We start from the raw sequence: 25,660 nt of genomic DNA on the forward strand, positions 1-25,660 counted from the left end.
TGCAACAAAGACAAACGACAACCCGACATTTTTTATAACAACTGCTATTTTCAAACTGTCATCAAAGTGAGAGGGTTAGCGCTATAAAACCAGGTTTAATCCACCATTTTCTACATTTGAAAATGCCTGTAACATGTCAGGAATATGACAGTTCTTTTACATTCGTTTTTGATGCGTTTTGTTATTTGATTTTGCCATGTGATTATGGACTTTCCGAATTGATTTTCCTCTATGTTCGGTATTTTTGTGATTTTACTTTTTCCTGACTTGGTACAGGACATTTTAAGAAAAAAGTAGGGTTGAAACGAATTAAATGACATGCCAATGGGTTATTCTAAACTCCTTAGTGGGATAAAATCTACCAACACCAATAAGTAAAAGAAAAAGAAGATACATTTGATTAAGTCCACACAACACTTCAAAGAAAACCGAAGATGGAACAACACAACCTAAATCCATAGAAAAGATTGAGCAACACGAACCTAACTAAAAACCGGGAGTAAACCCAGGTACACAGGAAGGGTATGCAGTTCGTGCTCTACATATGACATCCGCCTTGAGTCTCAAAATAATTACCCTACAAATACACAAGAGACTTTATTGTACGTCAAGTTCTAACTATCATCAACAAATTTGAGAGTACTTAAATGAGACTGGTAAAGATTTAGTCAAAAGATTTCAGGTTTTCGATCTGATTTTTTAATGTGTCTATGTAAAAGTATTACAAAACTGACACCATACCCTAATCGAATTCGTGATTTCATCACAATGATTAATATGCAAATGCACTTGTATTTCACAGACAAAGTTAGTGACCTTCTTGACATTAATGTATTGCTATTATGCGATAGAAACCCTTTTCATCCGAGATTGATTATATTTACTAATCACATATTAATAGGATTGAACCATTTATACAAAAAAAAAACTTCTGGTTAGATCCTAGGGTTATAGTGGAACTGGTACAGATTTAATGAAAAGCCGATCTAAAGATTTCAATCTAAATTTTAGATTTGTCTGTGAATAAGTGTTACTAAACTGATATCTAACCCTAATTTAATTCGTGTTTTAATCAGTAAAATTCATATGTACATGCACTTTGATGTCACAGACAATGTTAGTGACCTTTTTCGACATGAATTTATTGCTATTATTCGATCGAAATCATTTCCGGCCACGATTTGCTACATTTACTAATCAAACTTAATAGGATTTCAGAATTTATAGAAAAGAATATCTACCGGTTATATAACAGAGGTTTAGTGCCTATCTATAAGTTTAATTACCCATATAATTCGCGATACAAGTAATTGCAATGTTTGCCTGGCTACGATCAGTTCTGTAGTAAAACAAACGCGGTTTTATTTTTATTTAAAAAAAAAAAGCAAACCAAACTTATTCTTCCAAAACCCAATATTTAATGATTGTTTTAAAACATTTAAAAATGTTTTTGCACCACATTTTTGTAAAAGTAAAATGACTACTCGGTTTCATTTTTCAAATTGATTAAATAAAGATGTATGAAATGTACTTGTACATACATAAATTTCGGCATGCATTTTAAACATATCTAATTATTGTGCACGTTTTTGATACGAATGACAACATTAAATGCATTATTGGAAAGCCCCTGATAATGGAATACAGTTTCAAACAAACCAACATGATAATTTGGATAACATAATTGTATAAAATGTATTAATGTTTTTAATTTTCATACTGACAAAGAATAATTTTACGATAATGAAATAATTTCATTGCTTTGTTTTAAAAATTGTAAATCTCTGAGTGATGTTGTTACGCCAAACAAGTAATCATAATGGAGAAATAATATTTTTAACTAATAGATTTTTTTAAAATCATATACGGAATATGAATGAATATTGACGTTTCAAAACCTGTATGTGTTAGAGGACAAAGTTTATTATTCTAATTTTAAACAGACAAGTATTTAGTTTGTTCACGATGTTCGGTCCATCTAAATTTGTTTTTTCGTTTTACTCAACAAATATAAAACGTTATGAAACACAATTATGTAAAAGAGGGACGAAATATACAAGAGGGATAGTCAAACTCATATATTGAAAATAAACTGACAACGCCATGACTAAAAATAAAAAGATAAACAGACATGTAAAAGTACAAAAGATACAACATAGAACACTTTAGGCTTAGCAACACGAACCCCACCTAAAACTGGGAGTGATCTAAGGTGCTCGAGAAGAGTATACTTGATATAAAGGTAACTGTTGTATGGATAAAGTGTCCTTGCTCAAAGATTATTATTCAAAATTTTGAAGTTAACAATTTCCATCTGTCTAGTGTTCCTTATATCTTTTAAAAGTTTGTTAATATACATTTATCCCCATTATCAAGTATTTACATTACGAACATCAATCCCTATTAAGATGGTTGTAAAGTTATTTTCTATAAATCCAAAGTTTATTTAATCATTGTCAATATTTTCATATTTCCTTTGGTATTTATTTACTGATCTGGATTTCCAAAATGAGATTGGCATTGAAAACATATGAAATGGTCGAACTTGTTTCTGACTTAAAAAGTAAAAAGTATACCAAATGTGAGCCTCAGATTTTACTGCACTGACCAGCTAACACAAAAAGTACAGTAAATTTATAAGAAATTTGTTATTAAGGTAGCACAATACAAAGATTTTTTTTTACTTCCAATCACTTACCTTTAAAATGCTGTAACTTTCTTATGAATGCATACAAAATAAAACAAAATAAAAAGAGGTATATATAGATAGATAAAAGATTAAACTTTTGAATGAATGCAATATTTTTATTATGCAATCATTATGTCATCAATTATTTTGTAATTAGTGGCAAAATCTCGGTCAGTACACTTGCATGAAAATAGCTCTTTCATCTTTTTAGCTATAGAGAAAGTTTTAACGAAATCTTAATCAACACAACATGGGCTACAAAAGGATGTCTAAAATTTTCCCTATGGTATTTCATTATCTCATAAATCTCTAATGAGAATGAACATCCTTACCACATAAAAGAAGATAATGTTTACTTAGGTGTAAAATTTGTTCTATACATTCTATCTGAAATTTGAGACATCCTTTTGTAAATAATGGCAATAAGAACAACATATAATAAATCATTCCTCTAGGAATAATGAGGAAGCTAATTTCAATTGAAAATGGAAATTTGAGGAAAAATATTTTAGACACAGTTGACATTATAATTGGTTACATAATTGTTTTAATCATACTAACATTGCATTTATTTGAAAGAGTAATCTGTTTGCTATCCATAATTACCACTTTTATATATTTCAAGCATTATTAAGAACGTTATAGCCTTTTCAAACTTGGGAGTTGGAGTTATTAAATCTTTGTATTGTGCTACCTTAATTCAAAAATAAAACATGAATATATTAACATTTATATTAAGGAAAGACCATTAAGTTCATTTAAAAAGTATAAATATTATAAAAAAGAATAAAGAAACCTTAAAAACCAAAATACTCCAGGAAAAATAATATATATTTGTAAGGAACTTGACTGCAGCACCACTGGAAAAAGACTGATAACTAAGTAACAATGCGTAAAATGACATAATTATACAAACGAAAACGTTAGTATAAAGTAAAATAAAAAAATACTAAACTCCAAGGAAATTTCAAAACGGAAAGTCCCTAATCAAATAGCAAAATCAAAACTCAGTCAAAAGAATGAACAACAACTGTCTTATTCCTGACTTGGTATAGACAGGTCTTATGTCGAAAATGATGAATTAAACCTGGTATTTAGTATCTTAGAAATACACGTATATAAATGTTTGTTTCAAATTCTAAATAATTTTAAAATGATACTTGTCATACATTATATGTAACGTTGTTCATTTTTCTGATTGTTATCAAGGTTATTATTTGACACAGTTGTTGGATACATCAAACTAATGTCAGCTTCATTTAGTTCACGACATGCAACATAGTCTAATATGTACATATATAAATTTCGGCATGCATTTTAAGCGTAGCTGATTAAACTTATTGTGTACGCTTTTAATACGAGTGCCAACATTGATTGCATTATTTTATTCCAATTTGGAAAACCTCTGGTAATGTAATATAGTTTCAAACAATCAAATATGAAAATTTGAATTACATAATTGTATAAAATGTATCAAATTCTTAAATTGTCAAACTGACAAAGAATAATTTTACGATAATGAAATAATTTCATTGCCTTTTTTTACAAATTGTAAATCCCGAAGTGATGTTGTTACACTAAGCAAGTAATTACAATGGAGAAATAATATTTTTAACTAATATTTTTTTTTAAAACATATACGGCATATGAACGAATTGACGATTCAAAAGCTGCATGTGTTAGTGAACAAAGTGTATTATTTTGATTTTAAACCGACAAGTATTTAGTTTGCTGACCATCTTCGGTCTACCTGGTTTATCTCAGTTTGTTTTATAGAGTTGCAATATCACCACTGGAATCCCCGTTACATGTACCAACATTCGGGTTTTTTCATCAAATATAAAACGGTATGAAACACAATTATGTGATACTTGATATTTATATATAAAGGCTAATTGTGTATGGATAAAATATCCTTGCTCACAAACTATTTTTAAAGATTTGTAGACGACAATTACAATCTGTATAGTGTTCCAAAGTTTGTTTTATCAATGTCAATGTTTTATTTTTACTGATCTAGATTTCCAAAATGAAATTGATGCGGTTACAAAACACAAAAAACGGTCGATTTCGTTTCTGACTTAATCATTAAAAGGTTTACCAAATTTGAGATTCAGCCATTACTTCAGTAACCAGCTAGCCCAAAAGTAAATGTACAATGTATAAGAAATTTGTTATTTAATTTGAAAGTAAACATCAAAATCACTTTTGTATATCTGTGCAATAAGGATAGAAATTAAAATCATTAAAATGTACAAATATTATAAAAAGGAATACAGAAATAAAAACTTTCCAAACAAAAAACTCCAGCAAAACAATGTTTTTATACATCTGTATGAACTACTGTAAATATAACGATAGCCAAGTAAAAATGCGAACAATCAAATACGAACGAAAAACGTTAGTATAACAAAACATTGTGTTGCAGAAAAGTATAAACATACGCTCCTGTCGGCAGTCACGAACAAGAAAAAGATGAAAAGTAAAGAAACATCACAAAAACCAAACAAACTCTGAAAAATGTTTCTAAACAGAATATTCCTTATGAAATGGCAAAAACAAAAGCTCGAACACATCAAACGAACGAAAAATCAATGTTATATTCCTGGGTACAGATATTTCATATGTAGAAAATGTATTTAATATCTTTGAAATGGACGTATGAAGGCCGTATGTTGACCTAATGTTGTAAATTTCTGCATCATTTGGTATCTTTAATAATTTACATTTTGTCAATATATATAACGTTGTTCATCTCTCGGATTGTTATCAAGGTTATTATCTGTTATAGTTGTTGGATACACCAAATAAATGTCAGCTTTATTTAGTTCACGACATGAAACATAATCTAATATGCACTGGTAGGCATCTAGAATCTTCTTTTAATTTAGTTCATTTAAATAAAACAGCATACAAAAAACTTTAGATTAGGATGCCTTTGATCTTCAAAGCAATTATGGACTTAGCTTCAGCATTTTTGAATTTTAAAGCAAATTTAAGACTAAATATTCTCCTGGACAAATTAGATTTTATAAATCCTATCGATTACATAAAGAGCTAGAGGGGAAGCTTATTACAATTTGAGTGGGTTACCACTGACATGTTTATTTTCATCAAACACTAAATATTTTTTATTCACCTAATTGCAAAGTTAATTAAAAGTGTAATTACAACTGCAGAATAGAAAAAACAGCAAGTACTAAAAATTAGCATACAAATCATCACAAAATCAACACATTAAAAATTGCAAATAGGCAATACACTTTATACAAATGTGCATTCAAATATAAAAAAAAAATATTTAAATATTCTTTGAAATAAAAATGGGCAAACATAGAGATGAATCTATTAAATGGACCTAGAATTTTTTTTTTTTTTTTATTTTTATCTTAGCAATTGCGTACTTTAGTTACCGTTCGATCTTTTTGTCATTTTTGCAAAAGCCGCTGATAAGACTTCTGTTGTGAATTCAAATGAAGCATTTAGTCAATGTTTTAATTTTTTTTACAGTTGAAGTCAGATTACTTTTATGATTTCCTATATAATTCTTTATATGTCTTTGATAGTTTTCTCTACAAAATGATAACTTAATAATTCAATTCATGATTTTATTATAAAAATAAAAAGATTTGTAATAATAACCAATGAGAAAACTCTCCTCAACAGACCAAAGACACTTAAGGTCACCGTACGGCCTTAAACAATGAACAAAGTCCATACCGCATAGAAAAATATGAAAAGCCAAGACATGATAAATGTAAAACAATACAAAGGTGAAAAACCAACGGCCTAGTTTATAAACATAGTATAGAAGAAACGAAGTATCGTACTGTAGGTGTCATTTGTAGAAGCTATCTCGTTTAACAAAAGTAATATCCAATTTCAACGATAATCTTACGCAATTTTCAGGGAGTTTTCAAGAACTAATCAATCATCAAGTTGCTTATACAGTTTGAAATTTCGTAATTAATTTCATTGGTTGTTTTCTTTTATTAGGCTCCTGAGCACCAACGTGTCCAGCTGAAAATTTTGAAGATGTCAATTACCGATGATAGGTGCATGTTTGATCGACTGGAAATATTTGACGGAACAACCAGTCGTATGTATTTAACAATAATGAAAAAAATTTAAACTACAGAAATGGCCAAACATTCGAATGAAGAAATATTAATTGAAAACAAAACAAAAAGAACAAAATCATTAATAAAATGTGTTACATTTTTAAGAAACAACAATTTGAAAAATGAAAATAAGAAAGTTATGGTATGATTAACATTGAAATAACTTTCATCAGAGACCAAATTATGAAGACGCTTATTACTTGAGGTCACCGATGACATCAGAGTCAGTTATGCATCAGAATAAGAAAATTTGGTATGATTACCAATGATACAACCCTCCAGAAGAGACTAAATGAAACAGAAATCAACAACTAGAGGTCAGATTAGGGCCTTCAACAACGAGTAACATCAATATTGCATATTTAGCGATAAACGAACATAGAATGACAAATGCAAAACAATTCAAACGGGAAACTTACGGCCTGATTTATGAACAAAATAATAATCGAAAAAAATATGCAGCAAACAACGAAATCCATAGAATCACAGAATTCTGACTCAGGACAGGTACATACTTATAATAAAAACATGGATGGAGAATTTAATTGTGACAAGTAATAATGTTTTGGAAAATTTTAAAAGCGAAACAACGTCAAACTAATGGATGTAACCAATCGAGCAAGGTAATTATGACAGATGATGACATGTTTCTTGACTGGGGACAAGCACTTTATTATTATGGCCTTTGACACTATCTTACTGCAATGCATCTACTCTAAGGCCGTGTTCACACCAAACGCCGTGTACAGTAAACATGTTTACAATTAGTTAATGTAATGGACACTGGTTTCACATTAAAGTTGTTCACATCTATACACCTTGTTTAGTTACCTGTACATAAGAGGGGGGGGATAATCTGATCCCTAATTTGATAAAAAAAAAATCTGGTCATACAGATGATAAAAATAATGTTCCGAATCAAAGTTTTCCCATACATTATAGTGTTAAATATTGAAAAAAAGTATTTGATCACCAGCATCGAAAAAAAAACGGAATAAAAACGTACGCGCGAAAACATCTGACTCAGATAAAAAAAAAAGTATTTGGTAAAGGAATAGGGTAACGTTTTTTTCCTATTTTAAGTGTTATTTAATGGATCTGAGATACTAGACAAACATAGCACTGATTTACCCCACACTTTGTTTAGTCATGCATTGGGTTCGGCAATGATGCTGCTTTGAGTCTTCATCAGGGGTTAATAAAGTACGTTAATTTTTTAATAACAAATAAAACCTGTAAAATTTAGACAACAATTTCTGTAAAGAACTATACTAGTAATTATCAAAAATATCAATTTTACTCAAAAATAGTTTCCTCCTTAAATATATACACGGTAAAACAAATGTCCTAATGCCTAGTTTTGTGTACACTTAAACTACACAATGCCTACATTGACTATCGACTGTGTGTTGATAAAACATAATTTAAACTACATGTAAACATTGAGTTTTATCAATAGGAACGCAATTGTGTTTAGTTTACGTGTGAGTTACACTAACACAACACCGAATTTAGGCCAATGTGAACACGGCCTTAGTCAATAAATTTAATAACAAAAGGTACACTAAAGATTTTTTACAATGTGATTGATGTATCAATTTATGTAAAGTTTTTCATATTGTGTGATTATCTAAAATTTCTGAAAACTCTTAAATGTTAAATGCGTGTAGTTATTGATTGCAACTAAATTTTTACATGTACAACACTAGTAACCAACTAAGTTAGAAATCATGAATATTGTCCGAATTATTTGATTCAAAAATACGATTAATATTTTTTTACTTAGAGTCCAGAAGACTGATGACATTATGTGGTACCACATCACGTGATATTATATCAAGAGGTAGTAGTATGTTGGTAGTATTTATTTCGGACTACATGTTAGAAAGCAGAGGATTTCTAGCTGAAATAAAATTCATCACTGAAGTCAATGAGAACAATGCACAGATGGTTGAAAACCAATCAAATCAACGTAAGTAAATTCTTCAGTTGAATTGAAATAGATGCAATACATCAAAGTGGAATTATGTAACGGTGTATGTAACTTAGTTTTCCCGTTCGACATGAAAGGTATGTTTTCCTTGAAGCTTTCATCGACAATCTATATGTCTTAAAGATTTGACGATATCTTTTACATTTAAAGTATTGTATTATCCATTACTATTTCATTTTATGGAACATTATTTGTTCATGTTTATACTACATTTGAAAATGCCTGTACCAAGTCAGGAATATGACAGTTCTTGTCCATTCGTTTTTGATGCGTTATGTTTTTTGATTTTGCCATTTGATTATGGACTTTCCGAATTGATTTTCCTCTAAGTCCGGTATTTTTGTGGTTTTACTTTTGGAACATATATACGTCGTACCAGTCTTTGACCTACAGCAGTCAATAATTGAAGTAAGATGAATGTAAAACAAAAATATTTACATCTAAACACTAGTGGGTGGGTTGTTTAAATGTATGATTATTGAAGGGGTTAAAAAAGCTATGAATCCTTACAATACTTTCAGCTTATTATTTTTTATAAGACCGAAATTTGTAATTATCTTTATACGTTTTATAAATAAAAACGTCATGCTGGTCATATTGGTTGCGAACGTAGGTTATTAAACCCTATTTATTGAAAACGATGTTATAGCTTCGAAAAAAAGACTAGACAATTGGAAAATGTATAATAATCTTAGATTCAGTTCAAAGTCTTTTATTTGTTTCAATGTCAAAGAGAGGTCTAAGATCTAAAGTATGCATTTTAGTTTCAGTAGTATTCTTAATTCTAAATAATAATATATATGAGGTTCAAGAACTCTTTGAAATCATAAATATGCATGAAAGTGAAATTAAAGATCTTTATCCGATTTTATTTGTATTATTTATTTATTTTTTGTTTTTAGTTTTGTGTGAATACTGCTTCTTATGATTGCAAAAAATAGCATTAACCAGCCAAACATTCAAACTAAATATCTTGTCTACCATCTCAAGCTATGTTGACGTGAATTTAGTGTACAGTAAATCAATTTTGTACATTGAATCTACTAATGTTAGAATGAAGCTTCATATATTACCGCTTTATGTAAAAAAAAAAAGGGAAAATATTTCCTCTGATTTTATATATGCTATGTTCGAAAATAATACTTTCAACTAGAAGACCGAGATACACATCACAATATAGCCTAAACTGAAACGTTAAACGATTATTTCTAATAATGAAAAAAATACAGAAAAAAATTGTTAAACGAAAACAAAACTGATGTTTTTGAAATACTATATATTGTTATCGAGTATAGATTGGTGCATTTCGGTTAGAGATATACCGTTATTCAATGTACTAGTTAAAAATTACAAAAACATGCCTTTTACATCAATAAATATAAAATTTGATTGTATAGAAATATGAAAACTTGTTGAAAGTAGGCTTAATTAATTGATATGACATCTTTAAGTTGTCAGATTTTATTAAATATTTCATCATTGTGAGTGAAACAAACAGAGAATTGATGGTCCAACCTCAGTAAACACTTTGCGTTTACCAATGTGAACCTCAACTGTGACACTATAGTATAATGCATATCTTCACCAAATTTGATTAGTTGTTTAGTGAAATACGGCATACAGTTTTACATACATTTACAAATACATATAAACCTTATCAAAAAATAGATAGATACTTAACATAGAAAAAATTAGATTAAAACTACATATACAAATAATAAAATAAACTGATAGAAAAACAGATTGTCAGTTCCAAAATCATTTAATAAAAACAATATCCTGACATTTGTATATATCATTAAAAGAACGATTATTTTTCTGCAGATCTTTCGAATTGATTGTAGGTTAACTTTATCAAGTTATGTTAAAGGTTCATTAAAAGCAATAAGAAAAACTATAAGAAAATTTTGTTGGTTTAAATATATGTGTGTTTTAGTATGTGGAATTAAAATCGAAGGTTCAATGAAGGGAACTATAACTAGTCCAGGATACCCGGATGTTTATGGGAACAATGTCAACTGTTCTACAACAATCATAGCTCCTCTACCAGATCATCAAATCATGATACAGTTTACACACATGGAGATTGAGGAATCAGACAACTGCTCATTTGATAGAGTTTCACTTTTTCTCGACTCTTACTCAGGTATGAATTATTTCTGTAGTAAAAAAGTAATATGATGTAGTGGATATTTGTGAGACAGAGGAGATGTTTTTTAAGAAGCTCTTTTGAAACATATCTGATTTTTTTAAGAAAAGTATATAAAATTGACCATAAACTCAATTACTTCATTTTCTTATGGTTTTTTCCGCTTATGGTATGTCGAAATGTTGGTTGCTTCCCTCTATTTGGTGAAGATTTAGTACAATTAAGCAGATTTAAAATTTCGGGGACATAACATATTGTTTCATTTGCAGAAAAGAAAACATTGCTCCTGTCAAAATATGGGCGGAGGATTCAAACAACGCATATACTCCTCGATTTTTTAAAATTATCAAAATTAAAAGGAAATTTGTGTTGTTGTTTTCTGCTTGTTGGGTTTTTTTTCCGTTTTTTGTTGGGGTTCTTTTTATGGAAAAGTATGTGCCACGGATTTTTTGTCCAACAATATTGTTTACAGTGACAAGTGCAGGTAAACATAATAAGCAGTATTTCCTAAGGCACTGACAACATCATTTTTAAATTAAGATTTATTCATTAAAGTCGGTTTCTTCGTGTTGACATGCAATTCTTCAATCTTAATTTGCTAGTTGACATGATAAAGTCAAAATATTGAAATATTTGTAAAAGTATTACCAAATTTGTTACTTTTGTACTATTTTGATCTTCAAAGATTTGTTAATTGATGTAAACTTAGATGTGCAAGAACTCATACGAAAGAGCAAATTGCCAATGTCGAAAGATAAATGAGTTTTATTATATTTATATGTTAGACAGGATTTCTTCAAGATTACAAATTTGAATTTCAAAGCAATTCAAGAGATATTAAATGAAAACAAACGCTACACAGACACATTCGTAAGGATGACATCAGTTTTCACTTCCTTGTGTTCAAAGGATAAAATATGTTATTGATGAGAAATTTATAGCAATACAAATCTTTTCATTCCTACGCTTTACAAGTTACGTAACAACATTCAGAAATAGAAAAAAAGAAAACCAGATAAATGCAATTGCACCGTGTAACTTTTAATGTTTCAAATGTATACAATCGATTACAAAGGCATGGGATCGTTACAAAGTTAAACATTCTACTAATGATAAACGTAGTAGTAAAGTTGAACTTCTTGTAACTTACATTGGTTTCTTAGTTAGGTATGACATTTCACTTCTTTTAGTCTTTAGATTTTTCCATATCACTATGCGTTTAAGGTTGAAGATTTACACCGAAATGTTCTGACCGTGTGCGAATGATTTGACCATTGACCGAGCTACATATACGTGTTTCATATTTTGTACCCATATTTTGACTATTTTATTAATTGTGACTGTTTATTTAACGCATCATGTAAATGTAGCGGAATTTGATGAGACTGTTATTAAAGTGAGAGGGTTAGCGCTATAGAACCAGGTTTAATCCACCATTTTCTACATTTGAAAATGCCTGTACCAAGTCAGGAATATGACAGTTCTTGTACATTCGTTTTTGATGCGTTTTGTTTTTTGATTTTGCCATGTGATTATGGACTTTCCAAATTGATTTTCCTCTAAGTTTAGTATTTTTGTGATTTTACTTTTTTCCATGTATTCCGGGTTAAGAGAGGCTCTTTGAAAATTACGTTGTAAGAATTATTATGAAATATTAATCGTTTGGTAATATTAACAAATATACATAGATTGAGATATTGGAGACCTGTTAATCTATATGTTTTACGACTAGCATAAGGCATTTATAAAGTAGAACACTATTATCATGTGAAGTTTCACGTTGATATACTGGTCAGCATACGGATTCAATGGTTAACAGATATCTATACAAGCTCGAAATGATTACATGTCTGTTCTAAATATCACAGAGTCTATCAAAGATCTGTTATCAACACACGTTTTGTCTTCAATTTTAAATTCAGTTGGTATTTGGTTTGGTTATTATCCAATTGACGTATAATCCAGATCTGTTTTGTTCATATTTTTACATAGCAAAATATCAGTTTCCGTATCAGAATCCTAATGTCAATGTCGTGTTCTGTAAGTTTTATACCATGTCAGTTTGTAGCAAAGGCCGACTGACTATAACGAACATAAATCCTATTGTTAAAGTTCAATTAGTTGATTAAAGATCTGTTGATATTTCCATGTTTATCTTCAGTATCTTTTATCTATGATTGATTCGAACAACTGATTATTTTAACATGACAGTTACTAGCGATTCTTTTCTAAAGATTTTCAATAAACATAAACATTTTTAACTTTTATTAATCATGACAGTATTTAAGCTATATGTCAAAGAGATGCAAAAGATAAACATTCAAACTATTGAGTCGAAATAAATTGAATGGCTTAAATGACTAGACAAACATACAAACAAGAAAACACAAAACACAACATCGAAAACTAATGACTGAGTAACAAGAATCCCATTTACAACTGGGGGTGATCCAGAAATATAAGTTGATCATATTATGAAATCAATAATTCAACTTTTTAGTTATGAAATGAATATTAGACCTTGTGTTACTTTACATACGAATTGTTTATTTATTTGATTTTTTTTTAGATTCTCCTGAGGTTATTTTATGTGCAAAATCAGCATCAGATAAGTTATACTTTTCAAGGGATGGCTTGCTGAAAATACGGTTTACAACAGACAGCTTAATTACATGGACAGGATTCTCTGCAAATTACACTATAATACCACGTCAAGGTACAAATCTAAATTTAGATTTTGTTAAAAGACAAAACAATTGTGAATTCTAGTGAAGAGTTATAGGTGTATGCATTCAAATATCCTTTCAGAAATGTAGGTTGGCGTTTGTTTTCGTTACAGTTCAGTGTTTCTGTTGTTTTGAGTTTTCCACATATAGGTCATGTATTTCCCTCGATTTTTGATAGTAAAACCTGATTTTCCCCCTGCTTAATCAATATATGACTATTGATCAGCGGTGAACTACTATTACCTCTACAAAACAAAGTATCAAAACAAGTTATACGGAGCACATGGGATACATATCAAAACCAGGCCATCATAATAGAGAATATTAAACAGTTGCTAAGGTGTTGTCTTGCTATATGTAACTTGATCAAAACATTTCAATTAAACCACATGACACAATTAATCCTGTGTTCTTATCCTTGGAACATTTTAGTGTATCATCCTCCCTGAAACACACCTTGCATTATTGTCCAATGTTATTATTATATACACGATACTATGATAATCTCCAATGTTATTACTTAAAATAAGATACTTTAAAAAAAAAAATCAAATTATGCCTGCTTTGCTTTATGTAACTATCATTTTATTATACCCATGTATGCTGTACAATTGCACTTAAAAAGGTCATCCATTTGTCTCCTCTTATTAATATTTTGAAATACTAAATACAAGTTATACGATTACATTTTTTAAAAGAAAAAGATATCTGTGCATTTAAAAAAGTGTAGAAAAGAATACTAATTGACCCGTAGAAAACATTTGAAAACATTATTATTTTGTTGCTTTTATCTGGAAGTATTCTCTACGTCTCATCCAATCATTTAATACAAAAAAAAATTACCAAATCAGTACATTACAATTTTTTTTGAAATGACAAAAGTAAAGACAAAAGTTGTGTTCTTATTCAAGCCATATTTATTTAAACGAAATGTTATCAACAGACTTTTCCGATAAGATATTTCACATAGTATGTCTGTTTTGTTCACACATACGACTGTCATACAAGTGAGTGGTTAAGCGCTATAAAACCAGGTTCAATCCACCAATTTCTACATAAGAAAAAACCTGTACCAAGTGATGAATATGACAGTTGTTTCCATTCGTTTGATGTGTTTTATCTTTTGATTTTTCCATTTCATGAGGGACTTTCCGTTTTGAATTTTCATTGGAGTTAAGGATTTTTTGTGATTTTACTTAATGATAGAAATAATAAAATAAGAAACTTTTTTTTATAGATTACTATAAAATTATGATTACTTGTTTTTCTTGTATTTTGAAATTTTTTATTTGAACAGAATCTAAACTGACTTCTTGTCAGCGATATACTACTGTTGCCTTCATTTCTTGCTCTGTTAAAGTATTCAACGATTAATAGTACCATGAGAAATTTTGATATGAACAATCCTAATTTTTTAAGAATTTATTTTACATCTTTACTTTTATTCATGAAATTTAAGATGTGTTTATCTGATTAATTAATGCTATGGATACATGTCGAATTGTTAATCAGAAACCTCAATTTTTTTCTACCAATAAGGCTGTGAATGTCCTGTTCTATTTTCCAGAGCATACATTATAATTAAATATTCAGTGACTAATATTGTAATCTGATATTCATCTCTTCTTCTCGCTGTATGTGAATTTTGTTTTAGTGTGCTATCCAAGATGTCAAAACAACAGTGTCTGTATCAAAGATGGACAAAACTACAGGTAATTTATAATTTAAAATATTTCACTTTTGGTGTTTTTTTTAATAAATTATCCACAGTAATAACACCCATTTTTATGTTTATGATAGACGGCAATAGCTCTTATGGTCGTATACAAAGATGTGAGCAGATTGTAGCTTTCTTTTCTTTCGTTTTAGACCCAAATGATACCAATGCAAATATAGGGCAGTTTTTTTTTAAATCAAATACATCTAAAAGGAGCTTTATAACCTATCAATATGTCTAACTTATTCTGTTTCTTAACTAATGCTCTTTTTACTTAAAGTATCAATTTCAAATGTTTGATTCTTTAAATTCACATAAGTATATCTTAAAGTTAAGATTTCACGAACCTAGAAGACAAACAAAATATGTAGATATTTGCTATAGTACATATGGCGTCGTTATCTAATTCTTCACGTTATCAAAAATCTAACTTAGTTCACAATTCTAGTGTCTATATATATTTAGATATATAATAATTGTATATTGTAACAGTACTTTTTTGTATGGCTTGAATTTTCTTAGTGCAATGATGTTTCTAATAAAAATAACCCGACAACTGGTATGATTTTTTTTCGTGTAGTATGGTTAAATCAGAACTAACATACAGAGTTAAAGCTTTACTCTGTATATCTTATACCTGAAAATGCAATGCTATCAAATAGAACTTCAAAATTAAGGATGGGAAAACATTCAAACTTCACTTTATTAATTCTGTGCGATCAATTCACTTTGTTTTGTCTTTATGTGGGATGACGAAAGTTGATCATATGAAATATAATGATCTATAATAACAGAAACAATTAAAATGCCTATTACATAAAGAGGTATAAATGTTGTTATCTTTAAGAAGAATATTTCAATAATGTCACTATGATCTTAAACATATAACTTATTGTCAGCTGAATACACTAGGTGTAAAATGCCTTGCGTTTTACTTTTACATTCTGCACAGCAGAATTTACAGAACGAGATAGTATGTATTTGTGTATATGATCTTTAATGATAGATTCACGATTTTAAATTCTCTTCCCTGGTTTGGTTTTCATGCCTCTAGTGAATTTAATGAAGACGAAACGCGTGTCTGCCATACCAAATTAAAAACTAGTCTTTTCAAAAAGTTATTTATATACGTTTTTTTAAATTTGTATGGAAACGTCTTTCTTCTCTGGTTAACCGTTACACATTCAACATTGTCATTTATATCGACATTTTAAAAGCTTCGACCGATCTTTCAGCGGTCAGACTACTTTTGATATATAGCATGATTTGTCATTCTTAAAGTACACACTAGAGGATTGAAACCTTTAAAAGATTCAAAGCCTATAAGACTGACCTGTTTTTAAATGAATACCGACTTTCTTCCTGATCATCAAATATAGCAACCAGATGTTTGTCTGGCAGAAAGTACATAGAAAAAAGAATAATGCACTAAAAAAAACTATATAGTTACTAGAAATAAATTTGAAGATATTTTCATATTACTATGTTATACTTTCTTTGTTGTGGCTAATATATGAAGCCCTTAAATATCGCTAAAAAAAATTGAAATTGAACAAATACAATTTAAAAAAAACCAGTAAAGATCAATCTTTTTTGTATTTCTCTGTCCTGAATGCTCTTTTATTTATTTGCACTGTCACATATTGTTTTCATTTCATCGGTATGTTTTACATTGCCTTGTAAGTGGGAGGTTTGGTTAGCCATAGACCCAGGTCCAACCCAAAATTTTGTTGAAGATATCCTGTACAGAAAAATGGCAGTTGTTATAACATAGTTCGTTCTAGGTATAAAGCATTTGCGTTTGTTATATTGTACCTCAGTGTTTCTGTTGTTCCGGTGTTTTCCGCTAATAGTTAATGTGTTTCCCTTGGTTTGAGTTTGTATACTACTGTTGTCTTTATTTAGTGGATACTGATAAATGATATAAAGAATGTGATGAACGGAATATTCAACCCTTTACCAACCTACTTAATTTGTTTAAATCAAACGAAATACATCGTATCATGAATAATTACACAAAATAGTGTATGCCTAGTTTTGAGGGAACATTTGAAATCATTTTCTTATCACACTCCTTTTTAGAGGGAAAAGAGATCTTTATAATGTTCAAAGTACCACGTATAATACAACATTACATATTTATTGAATTCTAGATGTATTAAAGGACAAAAATGTGCTACCAATTTGTGCAACCATGGTCACTGTATTAAAAAGGGACTGGCTGATGTACAATGCTTTTGTCATGAAGGATATAATGGTTTATTCTGTACAGACGAAATAAAAATCGTAAGTTGTATATGTATATTAAATTTTCTTACTGCTACGTCGTAATATTGAAAGTGTTTTGAATTATGTATCCCTATTTATAAGGTCTTGTTATTCTTTTCGTTTGATATTTTACCTCTAGGAAACGCATTGAAGTTCTCATATACACATTTTATTTTCGTATTTAATGTGTCGTTGATATTGGAATTTTGTTAAGTCTTTTAACAATTTGAATTATGCTGAATTTATCTATCATGTATTTATTTGGGTAAGTATGTTGGTATGTAGGGATGTATGTATGTATGTAAGTATGTATGAAGGTACGATTTTTTATCAATTGAAATCAGTTGAAAGGATGTATAAAGATTAGTTTTTAATAAAGTTTCACTTATCGATGCTTCTTTCTATTGTTTTAAAGTTAGGTTGTTAATTTTGGACAAGATATGTATCAATATAATTTCGTAAACGCGTCTTAAGTAGGCGTTTAAATCGTTTCTATAAACTAAAAACTGCTAAAGTATAACTTGGTTCAATAAACTAAAATGTGCTAAAGGTTTATGAGTTAAGTTTACAGTCTATTAAACGCCAATCGGAAAGAAATCAATACAAACTCTTCTTATAAGGGATAAATAAAATTACGGTACTAATTTTCTTGCACCAGATGCGCATTTCGACAATACATGTCTCTTCATATTACAAGTTTGCGTAATTTTCATATGAAGATATCAAGAATGTTCATTGCTCAACAAAAAAAGTATTTTTTAAGCTATTTTCAATTTACTTGATCATCGTGTTCATTAATGATTTCAAAGTTGACTGCATATTATGTTCAATTAGTACAAATTCCTAGATCAAAGAACTTGGTTAACCAATTATGCAATAACACGTAAACGATTAATCTTTAGACACAGTGTGCTCCAGATGTAATTAATCAAGATTCTGTATGGGTTCTATGCATATCATGTATCAAAATCCAGTGCTAATAGTTAACAAGCAATTAGGAATAAGATATGACACAATGTATATCTCACCCTTTTCTCATTTAAGACTGAAAAGAAGAGATTTGTAAAATCAGACGAATAATAATGAAATAGTGTTGTTTTCCTTTTTTCCTGCACTGCGTCGATATCGCTCCTGGTGGACTATCGTCCCTATGTATTATCATCTTAGTATTTCTATTATATTAGTTATATACGACATAATTTGGAAGAATTAAATAAAACTTTCAACTGCTACGTCTGATTTGGTATATAAAGCACCTTATCCATGAAAATATTACATTTTTTCAGAAATAATTGTTCGAAATCATAATTATTTTGTTTAAATAAAAAAATGCCAAAGTATAATTCTTAGATAAAAATGAAAAGTATTACCAATGTTATTTCAGCTGATCGGGCGAAGCTTACGTTTTAAATAGCATAAGGATAGTACATTTGAAGATGAGTGTGATAAGGATGATTGCCGTTATAATTATAACTGATTTCTTATCATCTTTCAGTGTCATCAAATTAATTTACAAAAGAATGACTGGACACTTCGTTGACGAGTTTATTCTAAAGCACCTATCTATAGATGGACTGGTTTATTATGAACGAACCAGTTAAACTCCGCCCAGTCAAGTGAAATAAATTGAGTAATACTTACAATTGATATATAAGGAAAGTGTTGACTTGTAAATAAATGAGCAACACACTAAAGCACTTAATTTTCAAATAAAATATTAAGAAGAATAAAAAGAAGTTAATACTATACTTTAACTTAACTTTCTTCTAAAAAGATGATGTCTTCTTACTAAACAATTAAAATATTAATGAATATGTGTTACGCACCAATCATATCGAACTTCAACAGATACAGTTGAGTCTCCCTCATAAATTGACCTAAAACCTAGAAATTGACAAAGAGGTTGGGTTGAGAAAAAAACATGAAAAGAGATGGTTTCAGCTTTGCAATTGTGAACTTCCCATATTTTGGTAGCAACACCCCAGCAACGCCTACAAATAGAGTATGTATCTTCCAGTTGATACGAAATTCAAGACATTCATATATCTTTTGGATATAGTCACTTTTATACAGTTAAAAATGTATATTTTACAATTTTTCTCACTAATACAAAAATATGACATTGTTGAATTTCTGTTATAACTTTTATGGGACTATTTTCGACGCTACATTTCAGATTTTACGTGATCAAAACCGACCAGTATGAATAGCAAAATTGTAATACATTTATTAATTAAACATAACGAATTTTATGCAATGAGTCAGTCGAATTAAAAGCATATGTTAAAGTACGTTTGAAATTTGAGAATGTTGTTTAATTTCAACATGCATTTAGATGTCTGACATATCATGTCCTTAATATTTAACAATCCAGATAATATAAAATCATTTTCCATTATGGTGTTATTCAATTTCTATCAATTTAACACTTTCTTAAAGCTAAAATTTAAAGTTACAAGTACCATAGAAAGTAGAAATAATGGGAATAAATAACAAATGTTCAAACTTCTTCGAAAATCCTTTTCCTTTTAAATTATCAAAATGTATACGAAAACACTAACTATTGGTGTAAAAAAGTTAAATATACGTGTATTCTTAATTAAAAAATTATCATGGATCATCTTGAAGCAGGAAGTATGTTCTAACATAGTATTAATTGATATTGTAATTGAAAATGCGTGTATCTTCGGAATGGATACAAAAAATGTCTGTAGCCGTTAAAACATAAATTGTGTCTGCACGAAATTAAGGCAACAGTAGTAAACCGTTGTTCAAAAGTCATAAATCTATTGAGAGAAACCAAATCCGGGATATAAACTTTAAAAAAAAACAGGGAAACACGTCAACTATAAGAGGAAGACAAAGAGAACAACAGAAACAATGAAGTGCAACAACAAAAAGAGTCTGCATACATGATAACGCACTATTTAATTACAACTGCCATATTCAGGACTTGGTACAGAAATTTTTAGAAAAAAGCATTACAATGATACATGACTACTCACTGTAATTTGAAGTTATTCTAATGTAGAGTTTTATTTATACATTGGTTTAGAACTTAACTTATAATATTCTAGGTGTATAGTTTTTTATTCATCTTTTGTAAAATATGTGAGATAGTCAATTTGGGGTGATCCTAAAAGAGGAACGAAAGATACCAAAGGGACAGTCAAACTCATAAATCTAAAACAAACTGACAACGCCATGGCTAAAAATGAAAAAGACAAACAGAAAACAACAGCACACATGACACAACATAGAAAACTAAAGAATAAACAACAAGAACCCCACCTTTGCTACAACGATCTTTAGTTATGACTTTGATATCTTTTTATCATATTTGGCATATTTAATGTCAGCAACAACAAAATAATTGATTTTCAAGGTTTGAGGTCAAAAGTTAGACTGACACAAGTTCGAAGTTTTCAATTCTGAATAATTAGTTAATATATAACACTGCGGCTAAATGCGGTGTTCTCAATATTTATGCAGATTCCTTTTTTCATTGTTTTTTTTAGGAGGTGGAAAAACTGAAATTCATTAAAACACCAACAGATCAACTCATTGAGCCTGGAGAACGTATCATATTAGAATGTCAAGTCAACGATGATACAGCTGATTACATGTGGTCTGTATAGTTTCTTAAAATAACAGGTCCAGATTGTTCCAAACAAATTCCTTTCTATAATGTTGTTAGAACCACAAAGTGACACTGGGCGTTTTGAATGACTTAGTTCGTGGAAGACATTTGAAGAATGACTGATTTATACGATATGAACGTCATGCAAAGAAAAGATTCTTTAAGCCATTAATTTTACGCTAAGAAAAGAGGGACGAAGGATACCAAAGGGACAGTCAAACTCGAAAATCTAAAACAAACTGACAACGCCATGGCTAAAAATGAAAAAGACAAACAGAAAAACAATAGTACACATGACACAACATAGAAAACTAAAGAATAAACAACACGAACCCCACCAAAAACTAGGGGTGATCTTAGGTGCTCCGGAAGGGTAAGCAGATCCTTCTCCACATGCGGCACCCGTCGTGTTGCTTATGTGATTACAAATCCGGTAAATAGTCTAATTCGGTAGGTCAAATTCATGAAAGGGAAGGGGATTGTAGTTACGACGTAAGGAACATATCCGATATCATTTGTGAAACGGTTATTCCATAACGGTCAACCAACTCGTGATGGCGTCCGTAAAGTTTACGAAGGGATGATTTCAACTTCACCATTCGGATCTCTTGGTTTAATAGCTTCCTTGTGAGCAGTAACCCTCTATCAAGAAAATCATGATAGGAAATGCAAGCACGGGAATATCGTATCAATTGGGAGATGTATACCCCGTATGCAGGTGCTGCTGGAATGTTGCTACTTAGAAATGGAAAGTTCACAATTGGAAAGCTTAAATCATCTCTTTTGTCGTAAAGATTTGTCTTCAACCGACCCTCATTGTCAATTTCTAGATGTAAGTCAAGATATGAAGCCGACTTAACTGTATCTGTAGTATCCTTTATCTCCAATTCGATGGGATAGATGCGATCCACATAGTCACCAAATTTTGAATTGTTTAGTGAAAGAACGTCATCTATATAGCGGAAAGTAGAGTTAAAGGATATTGCTAACTTCTTATCTTTCTTCCTAAGAAGTTCCTGCATGAAGTCAGCCTCATAATAATAAAGAAACAAGTCAGCAAGTAGAGGGGCACAGTTTGTTCCCATTGGGATGCCGACAGTCTGTTGAAAAACACGTCCTCCGAACGTAACAAATATGTTGTCAATCAAGAAATCAAGCATCTTGATAATATCGGTTTCAGAGAATTTTTTGTTTGAATCAGAATGATTCTTTACAAAGTATGATTTATCCCTCCTTAAGACAAGATACTTGTATCTACGTTGGCCATTCTTTTTTATGAAGCAAAGTAATACCAACTCTTTTCATTTGCCTTTTAGTTTGGAATGTGGAATACTTGTGTAAAGAGTAGAAAAGTCAAATGTTTTAATACTGTAACAAGATGAAAGAGAGTTAGATTGTATGTACTCTAAAAGATTTTTGGAATTTTTAAGTATCCACATCTGATTCACGCCACCTCTAGAATAGGCAGTTTCACAATAACTTTGAAGCCCGTCTTTGATTGCTGATTGCTGATTAAGAAGTGGCGATAAAATTGTAAAATATGAAGTTTATAATACATCCACGTCAAATAAAACATAATGTATCTATGAATCAACGAACTATACAAAAGTTATAGTTTGAACTACAGGAAATTAAAACGTATTGCGTTCAAATGATATGTAATTTTAAAGTCATTTCTAGTACGGGAAAATGACAATGCCTAAAGTTACGTTAGAAATAGTAAGATGTCATTAAAATTAAAAAAAATCGTATGTTGCTTTCTACCTTTTTACGTTTTCAATTATTACAGCCTTTTTATGGTATCTAAAGTCAAACTCCGTTTTTTGTACGTCTTGAAGAGCATCGAAAGAACATAGATGGACAGTCAAACTCACATATTCAAAATAAACTGACAAAGTCATGGCTAACAAAGAAAAAGACACACCGACAAATACTAATACATAAGACACAAGACAAATCAAAATTGACGGTGGCAACTCTTTTACTACAGTACTGTTATTCCGATTCTAGTGCATTTCAAAAAGAAATAATACGATAAAACTTGGGAAAATGTCTAAATATGACAAATAAAAAAAATCCGAGAAACTTCATGAATGATTTTGGTGCAAAAGCGTCATGGATAAACGTGACGTCATATGAATAAAAAAATTACAAACTGGAGGTTATTACGTTACCTGTACGCTTCAAATTCTGATAAAATAACATTAAAACGGCGAATTGGAGGTAGATAATGTTTTATTTTCGATTATATAGTAGTAATCGAACATTTGTTGATTCGATCATTTCAAAATGGTTGTGCCTCCTTAGTTACGCCTGGTCAACTGTGGATTTGACGGCAACTTTCAGCCAATGAAAAACAATGTTACATACAAACTGCATTAGAATGTTGTTTATCTATATATTTATTTTTGTTTCGATACATGTCATTGTCAGTTTGATATCGACTTTTAAGTTTGATTCTTTCGCCTCTCTTTTTTTATGCAATGTTTTGATAAAGGTATTGGGAATTTGAATGTGATGAGTGATGGGAGTTCACATACCAATGGAGTCCCAGTGATTAGTTTAGTTGAACCAATTATGACTTCATTCTGAACATTAACATGAAAAATATAATGAACAAGACAAGTTGAAATTTCAGCTTTTCGCAAAAGAATTCAATATAAGAAAAATAAGTATGGTCTACATATGTATCAGGTTAATCACAGAGAGTATGTCTCGCATCCAAGTAGGTAAATAAAACATTAATATCTACGAATTTAGAGTTTCCCCCAAATATGCATGATTTGTGAATCAGCTTTATCTATAAAAGGCAACCTATTTCTCCATACGGTGACCATAATGCGAGTTATATTCTAACTATGTAATATTGAATACTATTAGTAAACTCAACAGTAATATAACGCTGTTCGAAATTCATTAATCGATTGAGAGCAAAAAATCCGGGTTATAAACTATAAATGAGGGAAACATAGAATATAAGAGGAGAACAAAGACACAACAAAAACAATAAAATGCAACACGCACGTATATAGATATTCAATGTTTTTTGTTCGGCTTATTCAAAACAATTTTAAAGCAAACATTATGGTATGGGTTTAGCTAACTGTCTGAGTCGGGTCGTACGGTGAGCTGGGTCATATATTCCTGACTTGATACGCGCATTTTCTAAAGAAAATCACTTAATCAAATTAATTTACTATTATTGATTGTAATAGAACTCAATAGTAATTTCCTAATAATAATTAGTTGGAACGAAAACTGTTCAAAAGTACCTCATACAATTGTAGACTGTTATTTGTTGCAAAACCTGAAGTATTATTAATAGGTTTTATGAAGATCTAATGCTACAAACTGAGAAAAACAGTGTTACAGTACTCCCTGGAGGAGTTCTAGATATTTCTGAATTCAGCAGAACTTTAGAAGGACTATATAAATGTCTAGCCAGTACATCATCGGACTTTTTAGAACATGAATTTAGACTAATCCTTGCAGAGCCGTGCAATTTATGTAAGTAAAACAGTATTGCAGGGCATTAGAAACGAAATAGAAATTAATTCAGTCGCAGTAAAAGTGATACTTTTTAAATTTAAACTTTAAGTTTTTTCAACTTATATTTAGATAAAATGTTCCAGGCAGTTTTTCGTGAATACTAAAAAAAATGACTCAAATTTATTAACTCCAAAAGAAGTGAGACTATGTGAATCGACAGGTTAAATGTCACTGGCTGTTATATTGAAAACAACTAGAGTACTAAAAGAGGGACAAAAGATACCAGAGGGACAGTCAAGTTCATCAATCAAAATTAAACTGACAACGCCATGGCTAAAAATGAATAAGACAAACAGACTAACAATAGTACAAAACATAGAAAACTAAATAATAAGTAACACGAACTCCACCTAAAACAAGGGGTGATCTCGTGTGCGCTGGAAGGGTAAGCATATCCTTCTCCACATGTGGCACCCGTCGTGTTGCTCATGTTAAAACAAATCCGGTAAATAGTCTAAGCTGGTAGGTCATATTCGTGAAAGGGAAGGGGATTGTAGTTACGACGTAAGGAACATATCCGATATCATTTGTGAAACGGTTATTTCATAACAGTCAACCAACTCGTGATGGCGTCCGTAAAATTTACAAAGGGACAGTTACTATCTAATATATTTAAGCCATGGCTAAAAATGAAAAAAGACAAACAGAAAAACAATAGTACACATGACACAACATGAAAATTAAAGAATAAACAACACGAACCCCACCAAAGACTAGGGGGGATCTCAGGTGCTCCGGAAGGGTAAGCAGATCCTGCTCCATATGTGGCACCCGTCGGCGTGTTGCTTATGTGATTACAAATCCGATA

At 30.2% G+C, this 25,660-nt stretch overlaps 1 protein-coding gene across 2 annotated transcripts in view; it reads left to right on the plus strand.

Moving 5' to 3' along the window:
- Nucleotides 1-25,660, plus strand: part of LOC134717366 (mannan-binding lectin serine protease 2-like) — a 111,658-nt gene that overhangs the window by 52,078 nt on the left and 33,920 nt on the right. Inside the window, exons 5-12 of one of the 2 annotated variants that reach the window (XM_063579978.1) lie at nt 6,686-6,788; nt 8,597-8,782; nt 10,740-10,949; nt 13,522-13,668; nt 15,333-15,390; nt 17,549-17,681; nt 21,182-21,291; nt 24,629-24,810. In XM_063579978.1, coding sequence (XP_063436048.1) covers nt 6,686-6,788; nt 8,597-8,782; nt 10,740-10,949; nt 13,522-13,668; nt 15,333-15,390; nt 17,549-17,681; nt 21,182-21,291; nt 24,629-24,810 — 1,129 coding nt within the window. The remainder of the gene's footprint in view (nt 1-6,685; nt 6,789-8,596; nt 8,783-10,739; nt 10,950-13,521; nt 13,669-15,332; nt 15,391-17,548; nt 17,682-21,181; nt 21,292-24,628; nt 24,811-25,660) is intronic. The other variant, XM_063579979.1, reaches the window with a different exon arrangement.

The sequence above is a fragment of the Mytilus trossulus genome, chromosome 1 (assembly GCF_036588685.1).
Source record: "Mytilus trossulus isolate FHL-02 chromosome 1, PNRI_Mtr1.1.1.hap1, whole genome shotgun sequence".
Taxonomy (NCBI): Eukaryota; Metazoa; Mollusca; class Bivalvia; order Mytilida; family Mytilidae; genus Mytilus; species Mytilus trossulus.